The sequence below is a fragment of the Sus scrofa genome, chromosome 3 (genome assembly GCF_054392235.1).
Source record: "Sus scrofa isolate SSC_HxYL_T2T_F1_AM1 chromosome 3, Sscrofa_HxYL_maternal_Yorkshire_Landrace_v2.0, whole genome shotgun sequence".
Taxonomy (NCBI): Eukaryota; Metazoa; Chordata; class Mammalia; order Artiodactyla; family Suidae; genus Sus; species Sus scrofa.
This window is the reverse complement of record NC_139385.1, coordinates 139,069,273-139,081,847: the sequence shown is the minus strand read 5'-3', so window position 1 is coordinate 139,081,847 and position 12,575 is coordinate 139,069,273. Positions and strand designations below refer to the sequence as shown.

Genomic DNA, 12,575 nt, shown 5'->3' with positions numbered 1-12,575 from the left:
GGCTGGCAGCTGCAGCTCCAATCCAACCCCTAGCCTGAGAACCTCCATAGGCCGCAGGTGCGGCCCTAAACCCCCCCCACCGCCCCCCCAAAAGCAGTGACGCTTGCCATGTTCTACTGCAGGGTTAGAGCCTGTCAGTCTGGAACCACGTGTCTAATGTCGTGCGTGAAATCGGCTCCTTCTAAGCAGGCGCCTACCGAAAGTATTGATGCTCAGCTTGTCAATGAACTCCCAGAACCGCTCGATGACGTCCTGCACTCGCTTCTCACACTTGCCCTGCGGACAGAAGGCGCCATCAGCCTCGCGGCAGCGCGTCGCGAACAACCCCACTTTACCCGAATCATGAACAGGAGAAGGGCTCGTCTCCGACACAGGGTCATGGGTACTTAACAGCGGTCACAATTAGTCCATTTTTACACATGAATTTCAAGTTATTAGAAGACAACACTCAAGAAAACCAGTTTGTAGGAGTTCCCTGGTCACCTAGTGGTCAAGGACTCAGCATTGTCACTGCTGTGGCGCAGGTTTGATCCCTGGCCTGGGCACGGCCAAAGAGAAAAAAAAGAACCGCCCGGAGCAGTCTCCCAAGCCCTTTAATCGCTCTCCCGTGACCACGCAGGAAAAAAATCACGTTTCTAGGGGAGCAGGAGGGTCTGATATAGGCGGGTGAAGCCGCCGGTAGGTCTTCCTACCCACCCAGCACCTGTTCCAAAACATGTGATTCTGCCACATCAGTGAATTTTATAATTGGCCTAGAACAGCACATAAGTATGACTCACTGCCTGAAACGAACCAACTTGACCACAAAGTGCCCCCCAGGTCCTGCGAAGGCCCCTGAGAGCACGGGGTCCTCCCCTGCGTGGTCACACCCACACACACTTAACTAGACTCACACGACAACAAGCAGCCGTCTGACACGGCAGCATCTGTGTTCTTATTTCCTTCCATTTGCAAAATCAAGTATTTATAACATAAAAACGCGCCATCTGGCTGCTGCGGAAGCAGCTGTACATAAACAGATACTCACATTCATGTCACAAAATCCTACTGTACAGGGCTTCCCCTTCCTCAAAAACAAGTTCTTCTGTTCGGCGTCCACGTAGGGCAGGCAACGGCCCGAGGGGGCCCGGCAGCACACCTTGCACGAGTGGTCGGTTTCTGAAACAGAGCGCGGAGCTCAGACACACGCGCCCCCGCCCGCTCCCACGGGGAAGGACTCGCATTCGGTGTTTATTCCCAGAGCTCAGGTGGCCCAGATGTTTCCCCAGCCCCGCCCCAGGAGTAACTTTTTTGCCATTTCTTGAGCCACTCCCAAGGCGTATGGAGGTTCCCAGGCTAGGGGTCGCATCGGAGCTGTAGCCGCCAGCCTATGCCACAGCCACAGCAACTCGGGATCTGAGCCACATCTGTGACCTACACACATCTGTGACCAACACCGGATCCTTAACCCACTGAGCAAGGCCCAGGATCGAACCCGCAACCTCATGGTTCCTAGTCAGATTCGTTAACCACCGAGCCACGACAGGAACTCCATAGTAACTTCTGAGCTCAGACTCCTTAGCGTCTGTGACCTACACCACAGCTCATGGCAACGCTCGATCCTTATCCCACTGAGCAACGTCAGGGATCAAACCCGCATCTTCACGGATGCCAGTCCGGTTCCCACCATTGAGGCACAGTGGGAACTCCAAAGTCCATACTTACTCTCTTAAGCAACATCGAAATCCACCGGAACACAAAAACAAGCAAAACTTCTTTATTTATTCGTTTACTTATTTTGACCAAGTCCACAGCACGTGGAAGTGCTCGGGTCAGGGATCAAACCCGCGCTGCAACAGCAACCCAAGCCACAGCAGTGACAATGCCGGATCTTTAACCCACTGAGCCATCAGGGAACAAACCACTTTGAAAGGAAAATATACACCTTTCTACCATTCGTTCATGTATCAAGCATTTCCCGGGCATTTACTATGCACCCTTCCAGGTACCCCAAGCTCCTGCCACTCACTCAACAAGTTATTTGACACTTACTGTGTGTTACTCAGAAGAGCCACTTACTCCACTGTATGGATTCTAAGTTCCCAACCCAAGGGTTTGGACTTCTGGGATTTTTGTTTGGAAAGCAAGGGAACTCCCTCTGAGGTAGGAGGGAGCTCAGAGCCCAGCCAGTCTCTCAGGCCCCTCCTCAGACCCAGGGGCTCCGAACAGAGTGCGGAAAGCTGAGGACAAGTGTCAGGGAAGCCAGCATGATGTCCCCAACCATCGCTAAGAGAGGGCCTTGCCCCGGGCATCCAGCAGGGAGCGGAGGACAGCAGGCCCAGTGAACATCTTTGGGTGAGATCCGAGGGGAGCACGATTCACGGCCAGTAGGATGCAGACAGCATGCAGGACACGAGGGGACGAGGGTGGGGGGACCTCCCCCCAATGCTCTTCTACCCCACCCCCACGCCGCCTCCTGGCCTGAAAACCCACCCGGGAGGGAGACCGAGAGGGCAGCGTTCATGACAACCGTGAGGGGCCAGGATGGGAACCCAGGGGTCCGCCTCCACCCCCCCCCCCACCGCCGTCCTCGGCCCTTGGCCCAGCCGGGCGGACACAGGCTGGAGCCGTGCTCACCGTTACACGCGCAGGACTCCAGCCGCTGCTCCCGCTCGCAGAAGGGCACGCACTTGCCGTCCTTGCACCTGCCCAGGTCCAGGCACACCGTGTCGTCCTCGGCGTTTCCCGGAGGGGGGCACTCACTGCTGTTACCTGCGGGCGCGGAGAGCACACGGGCACGCGTCACCCGCCACCAGCTTCAAGGGACGGTGGCACCGATGCTCACAACAGAGGGCACCTTGCCTGGAGAAGAGCAAGACTTGTCCCGCAGGGTGAAGGTGGCCGAAGCCTGGCCACCAGCCCTGGCTCCCGCCCGGGTGTCTGCTCGGGCCCCAGGCCTCGCCCCCGGCATCCTGCCCTCGCTTTTCACTGTGGAAGGCGGCATACAGGAAAAGGACTGTCCAGAATAAACCAGAGGCCTGTGCGCCATCACGCCACTAAAATGCAGGCTCCCTAGGGAGGCTCCACCGCAACACGTCTCCCAACCCAGGCGCCCACCCCCGCGGCCCCCTCCACCTCTTCCATCTCTTCCTCACCTCAGAACCTTCATGTTCTTGTTTCCACGCCTTTTTCTTTTTGTCTTTTTAGGGCCGCACCCACAGCATATGGAGGTTCTCAGGCTGGGGTCAAATCTGCACTACAGCTGCCGGCCTACACCACAGCCACAGCAATGTCAAATCCGAGCCGCATCTGTGACCTACCACAGCTCACGGCAACGCTGGGTCCTTAACCTACTGAGTGAGGCCAGGGATCGAACCTGCATCCTCATGGATACTAGTCAGATTCGTTTCTGCTGTGCCAGGACAGAAACCCATTATGGGTGCTGGGCATTCACAGTGTTCAAAGCAAGCTCTGGAAAAAGCACAGCGAGTTCAGTAAAGGTTTACAGGCTGTACTGTTATCCTCTTTCCTGCTGCCCTCAGCAGATACGAAAAAAAAAAAAAGAGTATGTATGAACATTTGTTCTTAAAAGACCAGCATCAGAGTATGAGACACACAGGAAAATAGTTAAAACACAGCATCACCTAAGGTGCTCAAAGCTGACCGTGCTCAGGAGCCCCCTCGGATGCTGCAACAGAGCGCTGGGCCCTGTCCCCAGACCTGCCGGAGCAGGAGCCCTGAGCAGGGGACCCAGTGTTTCCACCTCTAACAAGATCCTAGGTGATGCTGCTGCTACTTTGTATAAAGTATCAAGGGAATAAAAGGTTGTTTGATAAGGAGTATCTTTTTTCAGACTGTTTTACTAATTTTAAAAGAAAACATCTGTCTATTATTACAATAAAGACAAACACTGAGCACAGCTAGAAAATATTTTCTAAAGCTTGACTGAGATATTTAGGCTCCCTAATAGTTAGCAAATTAACATGATACTGACAGCTCTCAGAATGTAAGAATCATAAGTAACATAAAATGCCCATTTAAAAGCTGAAGGAAGGAGTTCCGTCATGGCACAGTGGAAACAACTCCAACTAGGAACCATGAGGTTGTGGGTTCGATCCCTGGTCTCACTCAGTGGGTTAAGGATTTGGTGTGGCCACGAGCTGTGGTATAAGTTGCAGACGAGGCTTGGATCTGGTGTTGCTGTGGCTGTGGTGCAGGCCGGCACCACACCACACCACACCAGCTATGGTGTAGCTCCAATTCGACCCCCAGCCTGGGAACTTCCATATGCCGTGGGTGCAGCCCTAAAAAGCCAAAAAATAATAAACAAATAAATGTTGAAGAAAGAATCAAAATGAAATAAAACCTCACATCCACTAGGATGGCTACAACCAAAAGGACAATAACAAGTGCTGATAAGGATGTGGAGAAACTAGACCCCTCACACACGATGGGAGGAATGTAAAATGGTACAGCCACTTTGGAAAGCCGCCTGGCCGTTCCTCAAGGGATTAAAGACTCACACTATGACCTGGCAGTCCTACAACTAGATACATACAAGGAAGCAAAAATATACGTCCACACAAAAACATGCACACAAATCTTCACAGTGGCATTATTCACAGCAGCCAAAAAGTGGCAACAATCCAAAATCCATCAATTAACGAATGAATACAAAATGCAGTATTTCCGTACAATGGAATGTATTCAGCAATCAAAATAAATGGACTGATTCATGCTACACCATGGATAAGCCCTGAAAACAGTATTCTGAGTGAAAGAAGCCCACACACTGATGATTCTATTTGTATGAAATGTCCCCATGAGGCAAATCCAGAGAGATGGAAAGTGGGTTAGTGGCTGCCTGGAACTAGGGGTTGAGGAGATTCAAAACGCTAGCTAGCTAAAGGGCGCAGGCTCTCTTTGAGGTGATGATAACTGGTAGGTGAATGCACAAGTGAGTTCTGAACCCCTGATCTGTACACTTTAAATGAGCAGATGGTATAATGTATTAATTACATCTCAATAAAGCTGTTTCAAAAAATCGAACCAAGACTAAAGGATACCGAAATGAGAAAAACATAAATGGGAGAGATACACCACACAAACAGGAACAATGACAACGACGGCAACAAAAAACTGGGGTAGCAAACTGAGTATTAAAGCAATTTAAAAGAAATCGCGAGGATCAAAAAGGAACATTATAAAAAAAAGGACCATTACAAACCGGTGAAGGAACAGCACATCAAGAAGAGGCAGAGCAAATGCCCATGTGTGTACCTAATAATATCACTTGGAAATGTTTTCCCCTTTTTTGGCCACCCCAAGGCATATGGAGTTCGCAGGCCAGGGGTCAGATCCCAGCCACAGCTGTGACCTACACTGCCGCTGTGGCACCGAGGGATCATTCAACCCGTGCTGGGCCAGGGAGCAACCCTGCTGCAGAGACGGTGCTGACCCCATTACGCCTCAGCAAGAACGCCTCGCTCAGACGTTTTTTAAAAGAACAACTGAAGGAACTACAGAGAATATCAATAATCAACACTGACAGAAAAGATTAGCTCCAGATAAAGTCCTAAATATAAAAGGTAAAATTATACGTTAATAGAAGCAGCTGTAGAAAATGTCTCTAACCACCTACAACTCAAAAAATAAACACACATACGCACAACAAAATGACAGATTTGATCCAAGTGGAAGGTTTCTGTCTCAAAAAGGACAACAGACAGGAGGAAGGAACACGCACTGTTTAAACCAAATGGATTATCACACAAGAACGTTTCTGAATCAATAAGAGCAAAAATGAAACCCAATTTTAAAAAACAGACCAAATAAATGAACTAGCTATTCACAAACAGCTATCATATATGAGGAGATGTTCCCCCAAAAATGTAAATGAGAGTAAGAAATCACTTTACATTCATCAGACTGGCAAAAAAATAAGAGCCAGATAACACAGTGCGTTGGCAAGGACATCCAAATACAGAGACCTTGACCCACGGAGGGTGGCGCTGACAAACTGTTGTAGAGACCCCTGGAGCGCCTCCCTCCGGGACTAAGCAGGTCCACTCCTCCGCACGCGCCTCCCAAAAGAGCTGCAGGAGCACGTCGGCTGTAGTCCTAGGGACGTGCGGGAGGAAGGCGAGCCAAGCGGCTACACGGTTAACCACACGGAGGGCCGTCATGAAAAAATCTACGCACGGAGTTCCCGGCGTGGCCCAGTGGTTAACCAATCCAACTAGGAACCATGAGGTTGCTGGTTCGATCTCTGGCCTTGCTCAGTGGGTTGAGGATCCGGCGTTGCCGTGAGCTGTGGTGTAGGTCACAGACACGGCTCGGATCCCGCGTTGCTGTGGCTCTGGCGGAGGCCGGCGGCTACAGCTCCGATTAGACCCCTAACCCGGGAACTTCCATATGCTGTGAGTGTGGCCCTGGAACAGACCAAAAAAACAAAAACAAAAAAAATCTACGAACAACAAATGCTGGAGAGGGTGTGGAGAAAAGTGAACCCTCCTACACTACTGGTGGGAATGTAAGCTGGTGCAGCCACTATGGAAAATCATTAGAAGTTCCTCAGAAAAACAGAATTGCTACGTGATCCAGCAATCCCACTCCTGGGCATATATCTGAACAAAACTTTCATTCAAAAAGATCCATGCACCCCTATGATCACTGCAACACTATTCACAACAGCCAAGATACAGAAACAACCTCAATGTCCATTGAGAGATGAACCTATCTATGAAAGAGACACAGACTCACATAGAGAACAGACTTGCAGTCGCTGGCGGGGGGCGGTGGGGGTGGGGTGGGAGTTTGGGGCGAGCAGACGCAAAGTAGTACTACATCCAGGATGGATAAACACCGAGGTCCTACTGTAGAGCACAGGGAACTATACTCAATATCTTGGGATAAACCATAATGGAAAAGAATATTTAAAAAATGTATGTATGTGTATAACTGAGTCACTCTGCGATACAGCAGAAATTAATGCAATATGTAAATCAACTACACTTTATTTTTTTTTAATGTGCAATAGGAAATACAGCTGTAAAAACATGGTACTAGAGTTCCCGCTGTGGCACAGTGGGTTAAGATTCCGACTGCAGCAGCTCTGGTCACACCGGAAGGGCAGGTTCCATCCCTGTCCTGGCGTGGTGGGTTAAAGGACCTGGTGTTACCGAAGCTTTAACAGTCACAGCTGAGGCTCAGATTCAATCCCCGGCCCAGGAATTTACATATGCCGTGGGTGCAGCCATAAATATTAAAAGACAAAACAAAAAAAGAAACATAGGGTATTGCGTTAAAACAGATCTAAGGTAGAATATCAATTTGGCACATTTAAAACACATGTATACACAAAATAACATTTTTCCAAGGAGACACACTTATCTAGGCAAATATTAATAAATACATTAAAACATACGCCTGTGAGCGCAAGGAGAACACAAGTGAATACAAAGAATAAATAACTGAGGGAAATAATCAGGGGCCTTGCACAGACAAGTGTGCCTCAAACTAAGCGTACAAATCGACTCCGCACAAGAGGTAAAAAGGCAGCATCCATCTGAACGAGACACCATCTAGCTTTCAAACAGGCATATACACATTTGAGCAAATTATCCCAAGAGAACCAACAGGAGGACATACCTGTGCAGTAAGACACGCCTTTACAAGTGGCATTAATAGCCTCCTGGCACTTCTTCTGGGCCGTCTCGAACTGACAGTTTTTACAGCAAGGACTGTTCCTATCACTGCGGAGAAAGAGCACAGAGGGACAGCCCGAGTCAAAGGACAGCCCACAGCACAGACCATGGTCACGTCGCAGAGCCCTGAGCGGGCAGGGAGGGTGTCCTGGCTGAGCCACCCTCTCCTGCACAGATTCCCGGGTGCTGGTGCCACGAGCACACAGTCCGCCTGCCCTTCCTGCTGGACGCAGGCAGCACAATGGTCCAAAGTGACTCGTCTTTAAAACATCTTCATGTCCTCGGTTTTCGTTCACTTAAAATAGTAATGAAGAGGAGTTCCCGTTGTGGCTGGGCAGTAATGAATCTGACTAGCATCCATAAGAATGCGGGTTCAGTCCCTGGCCTCGCTCAGTGGGTTAAGGATCCCGTGTTGCCATGAGCTGTGGGGTAGGTCGCAGATGCAGCTCGGGTCTGGCGTTGCGGAGGCTGTGCTGCAGGCCGGCAGCTGAGGCTCTGATTCGAACCCTAGCCTGGGAACTTCCATATGCTGCATGTTCGGCCCTAAACAAACAAACAAACAAACAACCCGTAATTACCACCACCAACAACTACACAGGCCCACAAGGCAATCGGTGGTCAGGAAGCTAGGTGGCCAGGGCCCTAGTCCCCATCAGGATCTACGACGGTGAAACGCACGGCCGACGGTGAAGCCGGCACTCCCCGTAAATCACTTTTCCCCTCCACCTCCAAGCCGGGCCCTCGGCATTAAACACGGAAACATGGGTGCCCTCTAACTGGCGACCTGCTTCCTCCACACTCAGTTTACGTGACTACACAGTCTTCTCCAGCACTACTCTATGGTGTCGATACCCAAAAATCAAAATCAATTTACAGCTCGGGACTGTCATTTTGACTGTTTCCCGTGTTTTGTTATTATCAAGGAACGCGGCCATGAAGACCCTTGTTCTTCTATCGTCGTGCATCCCTGCTTCCTTAGAAAAGGTCCTTCTGTACCATAGCATCGCTGCAGCAAACACGCAAGACTGAAGACTTTGTTTTGCGAAGTCAGACTGCTTTCCAGAAGACACTTTTCTTGCTCTAAGGGGCGAAAGGGGCCGACACCCACTTGCGCACCATGCCGTCTACTTAATCCCAAAGGCCTGCGCTGTCACCCCTGCTCCGCAGCCCCAGCCCCTCCCGGCCGCCTTCCTCACCTGCACTGGACGCCCGGCCTCAGGGTGCAGTCGCTGTTGCAGCAGGTGTCGTTGTTCAGGTACATGATGCCGGGGTCGCACTCCTCCCCCTCATCCACCCTGGAGTTGCCACACACTTTGTTGCTGCGCTCTTGAAAACACTCCTGGGCCTTACTTTCAATGGTCTTATAGATGGACTGTTTACTGCAGTTTGAAAACATCTTAGGAGGAAAAAAGGCCACACAGGACCCCGAATCACATAAAAATCCATTCTCAGGTAGTGTGTGTGCTGCTTCTCCAGGGACAAACTTGAACGTTAAAGCCACAACCAGAACCACCTTGAAGGTATGTCAGGTTCACTGTCCCCTCTAAGTGCCATGTGTAGGGAACTGACTTATCTGCTCTGTAGGATGCTAAAAGGTCATGTGAATTTGGTTAAGGGCCAAAAAGTTTTCACAGGAAATTCAGCCACACAAATGCTGAGACCAACACCCCGGCCAGTCCAGCACAAGGAGGAAGTTGTGGGCTCTGCCAGACCCTAGGCCACCCCTGGCTCAGGCATGGCCCTGCCGCGGGGACAGTGAGACTTGGGCCCAGACCGCCGTCTTCCTAGAATGATTCAGGCCTGCAGAACTGCGTCTGCTGCTCTGGCTCACCTCTCCCTGAAATTTGTACCAACGATCCATATTGAAAGCGTTTAAAAACTGAGCTTTGTAAGAGGCGCAGTAGACATAGTCTATTAAAAGATTAAATTCCAAACTGCTACCTAAATGTTCTCCTGGGCCTCCAAGACTTCAAGTCTCTTCGAGTTTTCTAGAGTTGACCAGCATCTCAAAGGAAGCCTGAACCCGGAGTTCCCGTCATGGCTCAGCAGAAACAAATCTGACTAGCATCCATGAGGACGCAGGTTCGATCCCTGGCCTTGCTCAGTGGGTTAAGGATCCAGCGTTGCTGGGAGCTGTGGTGTAGGTCGCAGACACGGCTGGGATCCCAAGTTGCTGTGGCTCTGGTGTAGGCCGGCAGCTACAGCTGACCCCTAACCTGGGAAACTCCACGTGCCGTAGGTGTGGCCCTAAAATAAAACAAAACACAAAAAAAGGAAACCTGAACCCTAGCTGGCCCACTTGGTGTACAGAACCATGGAAATGACCTTCCGATTTGGGCATTTTACCTGGAGCTCTAAAACAGAGTCTATTTCCCAAACCATCCAAAATTATCCAAAAAAAAAGCAGAACAAGACTTGGGGAAAACTCAGTGTGGTTATTTCTAGCAGTAGGTGCAAACAGCTAAAACATCTTCACTTCTGCCGGAGATGAGCAGCACGAAACCCCTGAGGAGTGCAGAGCACAGGACCCTTATAATATAAACTATACACTGCTCTCTGGCCCAGTTCCCAGCACAGAGCTCCCAACACCCCTGTCATCTCCCAGGGAACAGAAGCGCCTTTTATGCTAATGAGCCAACTCTGAGCGGACTCCAAGCTCAGGCTGGTCACCGGAAAGACTAAGCCAGGATTCCAATCCCACCGCCCAATCTCCTGTGAAGGGACAAGGGCTAAAAACGGAGTTAATGACCCATCATGCCCATGTGAGGAAGCCTCCATAAAGATCCCCAAAGTACAGAGTTCAGAGAGCTTGGGGGTTGGCGGATGCACGGGGGCGCTGGGAGAGGGGTGCACTCAGCTCCTTCCCACACACGTCACCGGAGGCACCTCTTCCACGTGATGGTCATCTGCATCCTGACCACATCCCTTTGTCATAAGCTGGCGAAACATTAAGTTTTCCTTGAGTTCCATAAGCCGCTCTAGCAAATTCATTGAACCCAAGGAGGGGGTCCGTGAAACCTCCAATCTACAGCCAGTTGTTCAGGTGAGGACCTGGGCTTGGGGCTGGTATCTGAGGGCCGGGCAGGGGTTGTGGGTAGGCGGGGGCGGCAGGGCAATCTGATGGGACCAAGGCTTTAACCTTGGCCATCTGGAGTTCCCTTCATTGCTCAGCGGTTAATGAACCGGACTAGGATCCATGAGGATGAGGTTCAATGCCTGGCCTTGCTCACTGGGTTAAGGATCTGGCATTGCAGTGAGCTGTCACAGACTTGGCTCAGATCCTGTGTGGCTGTGGCTGTGGTACAGGTTGGCAGCTGCAGCTCCGATGTGACCCCTAGCCTGGGAACCTCCATATGCCTTGGGTGTGGCCCTAAAAAAAAAAAAAGCAAAAGGAATAAAAATTTTTAAAAAACCTTGGCTATCTGATGCTACCTCTGGGACTACAGTGTCAGAAATGAGTTACACCCAATAAACTGCCTGGTGTAAAGAAAAACCTCCATCCCATTTGGTGATCAGAAGTGTCAGGAGTGAACTGTGCCACGTGGACAGTAAAGCAGACACACAGAAGAAACACAGCAGGGACGGAAGAACTGGGTTTGCCTTATGTAGGAAGAAAAAAAACGTACTGTCTTTCCTTTACAACTGTCTAAAGATGACTGACTATTCCATCAAATACCAAAGGGATTACTTTCTGAAAGAGATTGAAGGCCCCATCAAACTAAACAGAAACACTAAACTGGGTTTGTTAAAAGGCTCTTCCAATTTATTTTTATAGTAAAGATGTTTAAGGGACCTGGTTATTTCCATCCAGGCCTCAGGCATCAGTACTTTGCTGGGTTTATTCACCAGCACTGTAGATTCATGAACTCAATTTTTACCAGCTCTTTATGGAAGACCAGGTCCTTATGAATTCAATTTACACTCAACCAATTAGACGTTCTCTCCACTAGTTTATCAGAGTCACGCTGTCCAGCAGCTGGATCCCTGGGACAGAGCTGAGGGAAAAGTGACGACCCTTAACTCTCACTTCTGTTGCCTCCAGACTCCCTGAAGGCCTCGGAGCCTTCCCCTTGCATCCTTACCACACACCCCTCTCCTGCCACCCATAAACCCCCCTAAGAGGTTACAATCCCTGACGCCACCTGCTCACAGAAAAGCCTGTGGCTTGACGAGTTTCAGAGGCTTGTCTGGTGGAAGGTGCCAGGCTCTGTTCTTCTGGAGCAAGGAACCATCCTATTTTGGTTTGGTAGCCCCTTTTTAGCCAGTCAAAAACATTTTTTATCACAGAATCCATTTAAACTGTAGATTAGAAGATGCTCGATATCTTTTCACAAGGGGATTGCTACCTGATAAACCAGACTAGCAAAAAAATAGTGTTTGGGACAAAAGACACAAATGGATAAACTGCTCTTCACTGACCAGCAGCTCCAGTTTATCTCCGTTCTCATTAGCTGCTGGAAGAACCCCCCGCGGACGTCTCACTTCGCAAGAACACCCGAGAGGAAGAGTTAGCAGTGCGCATGCTCACTTGCGAGTTCGCAAAGTAAAGCCCCCCCCCACCCGCGCGGTCCTGGTGCCTGGTGCCATCCTCGGGACCACGCAGCAGGGACGAGACCAGAGCCGCACTGTCCACCACGGCAGCCACCAGCCATGTGTGGGTGGGTCTTCTGATGCCTTTTCCCTCGCCACGTAGTCACCCTTCTCTTTCCAGAGCTGTCCAGGCCTCTCCCAGGCGGAGAGAGGGGCCTCGCGACGGCGCGCACGGCCTCGCCAGCCGCAGCGAGGACCGCCTCCCACCTCCCGGCCTCGTGACTCGCCTGCAGCACCACTTCCCTCTGCTCCCGCCCTGGGCTGTCGTCGCTGCTTGGGTTTTTTGCGGTTTTATTCAGG

General features: G+C 50.6%; 1 protein-coding gene across 4 annotated transcripts in view; it reads right to left on the bottom strand.

Annotated features, from left to right (window-relative positions):
• The window catches only part of ADAM17 (ADAM metallopeptidase domain 17), a 58,656-nt gene that overhangs the window by 4,828 nt on the left and 41,253 nt on the right, over positions 1–12,575 (bottom strand). For all 4 annotated transcript variants that reach the window (NM_001099926.1, XM_021085853.2, XM_021085855.2 and 1 more), the window contains 5 exon segments: positions 198–276; positions 1,028–1,158; positions 2,617–2,751; positions 7,630–7,733; positions 8,882–9,081. In NM_001099926.1, coding sequence (NP_001093396.1) covers positions 198–276; positions 1,028–1,158; positions 2,617–2,751; positions 7,630–7,733; positions 8,882–9,081 — 649 coding nt within the window.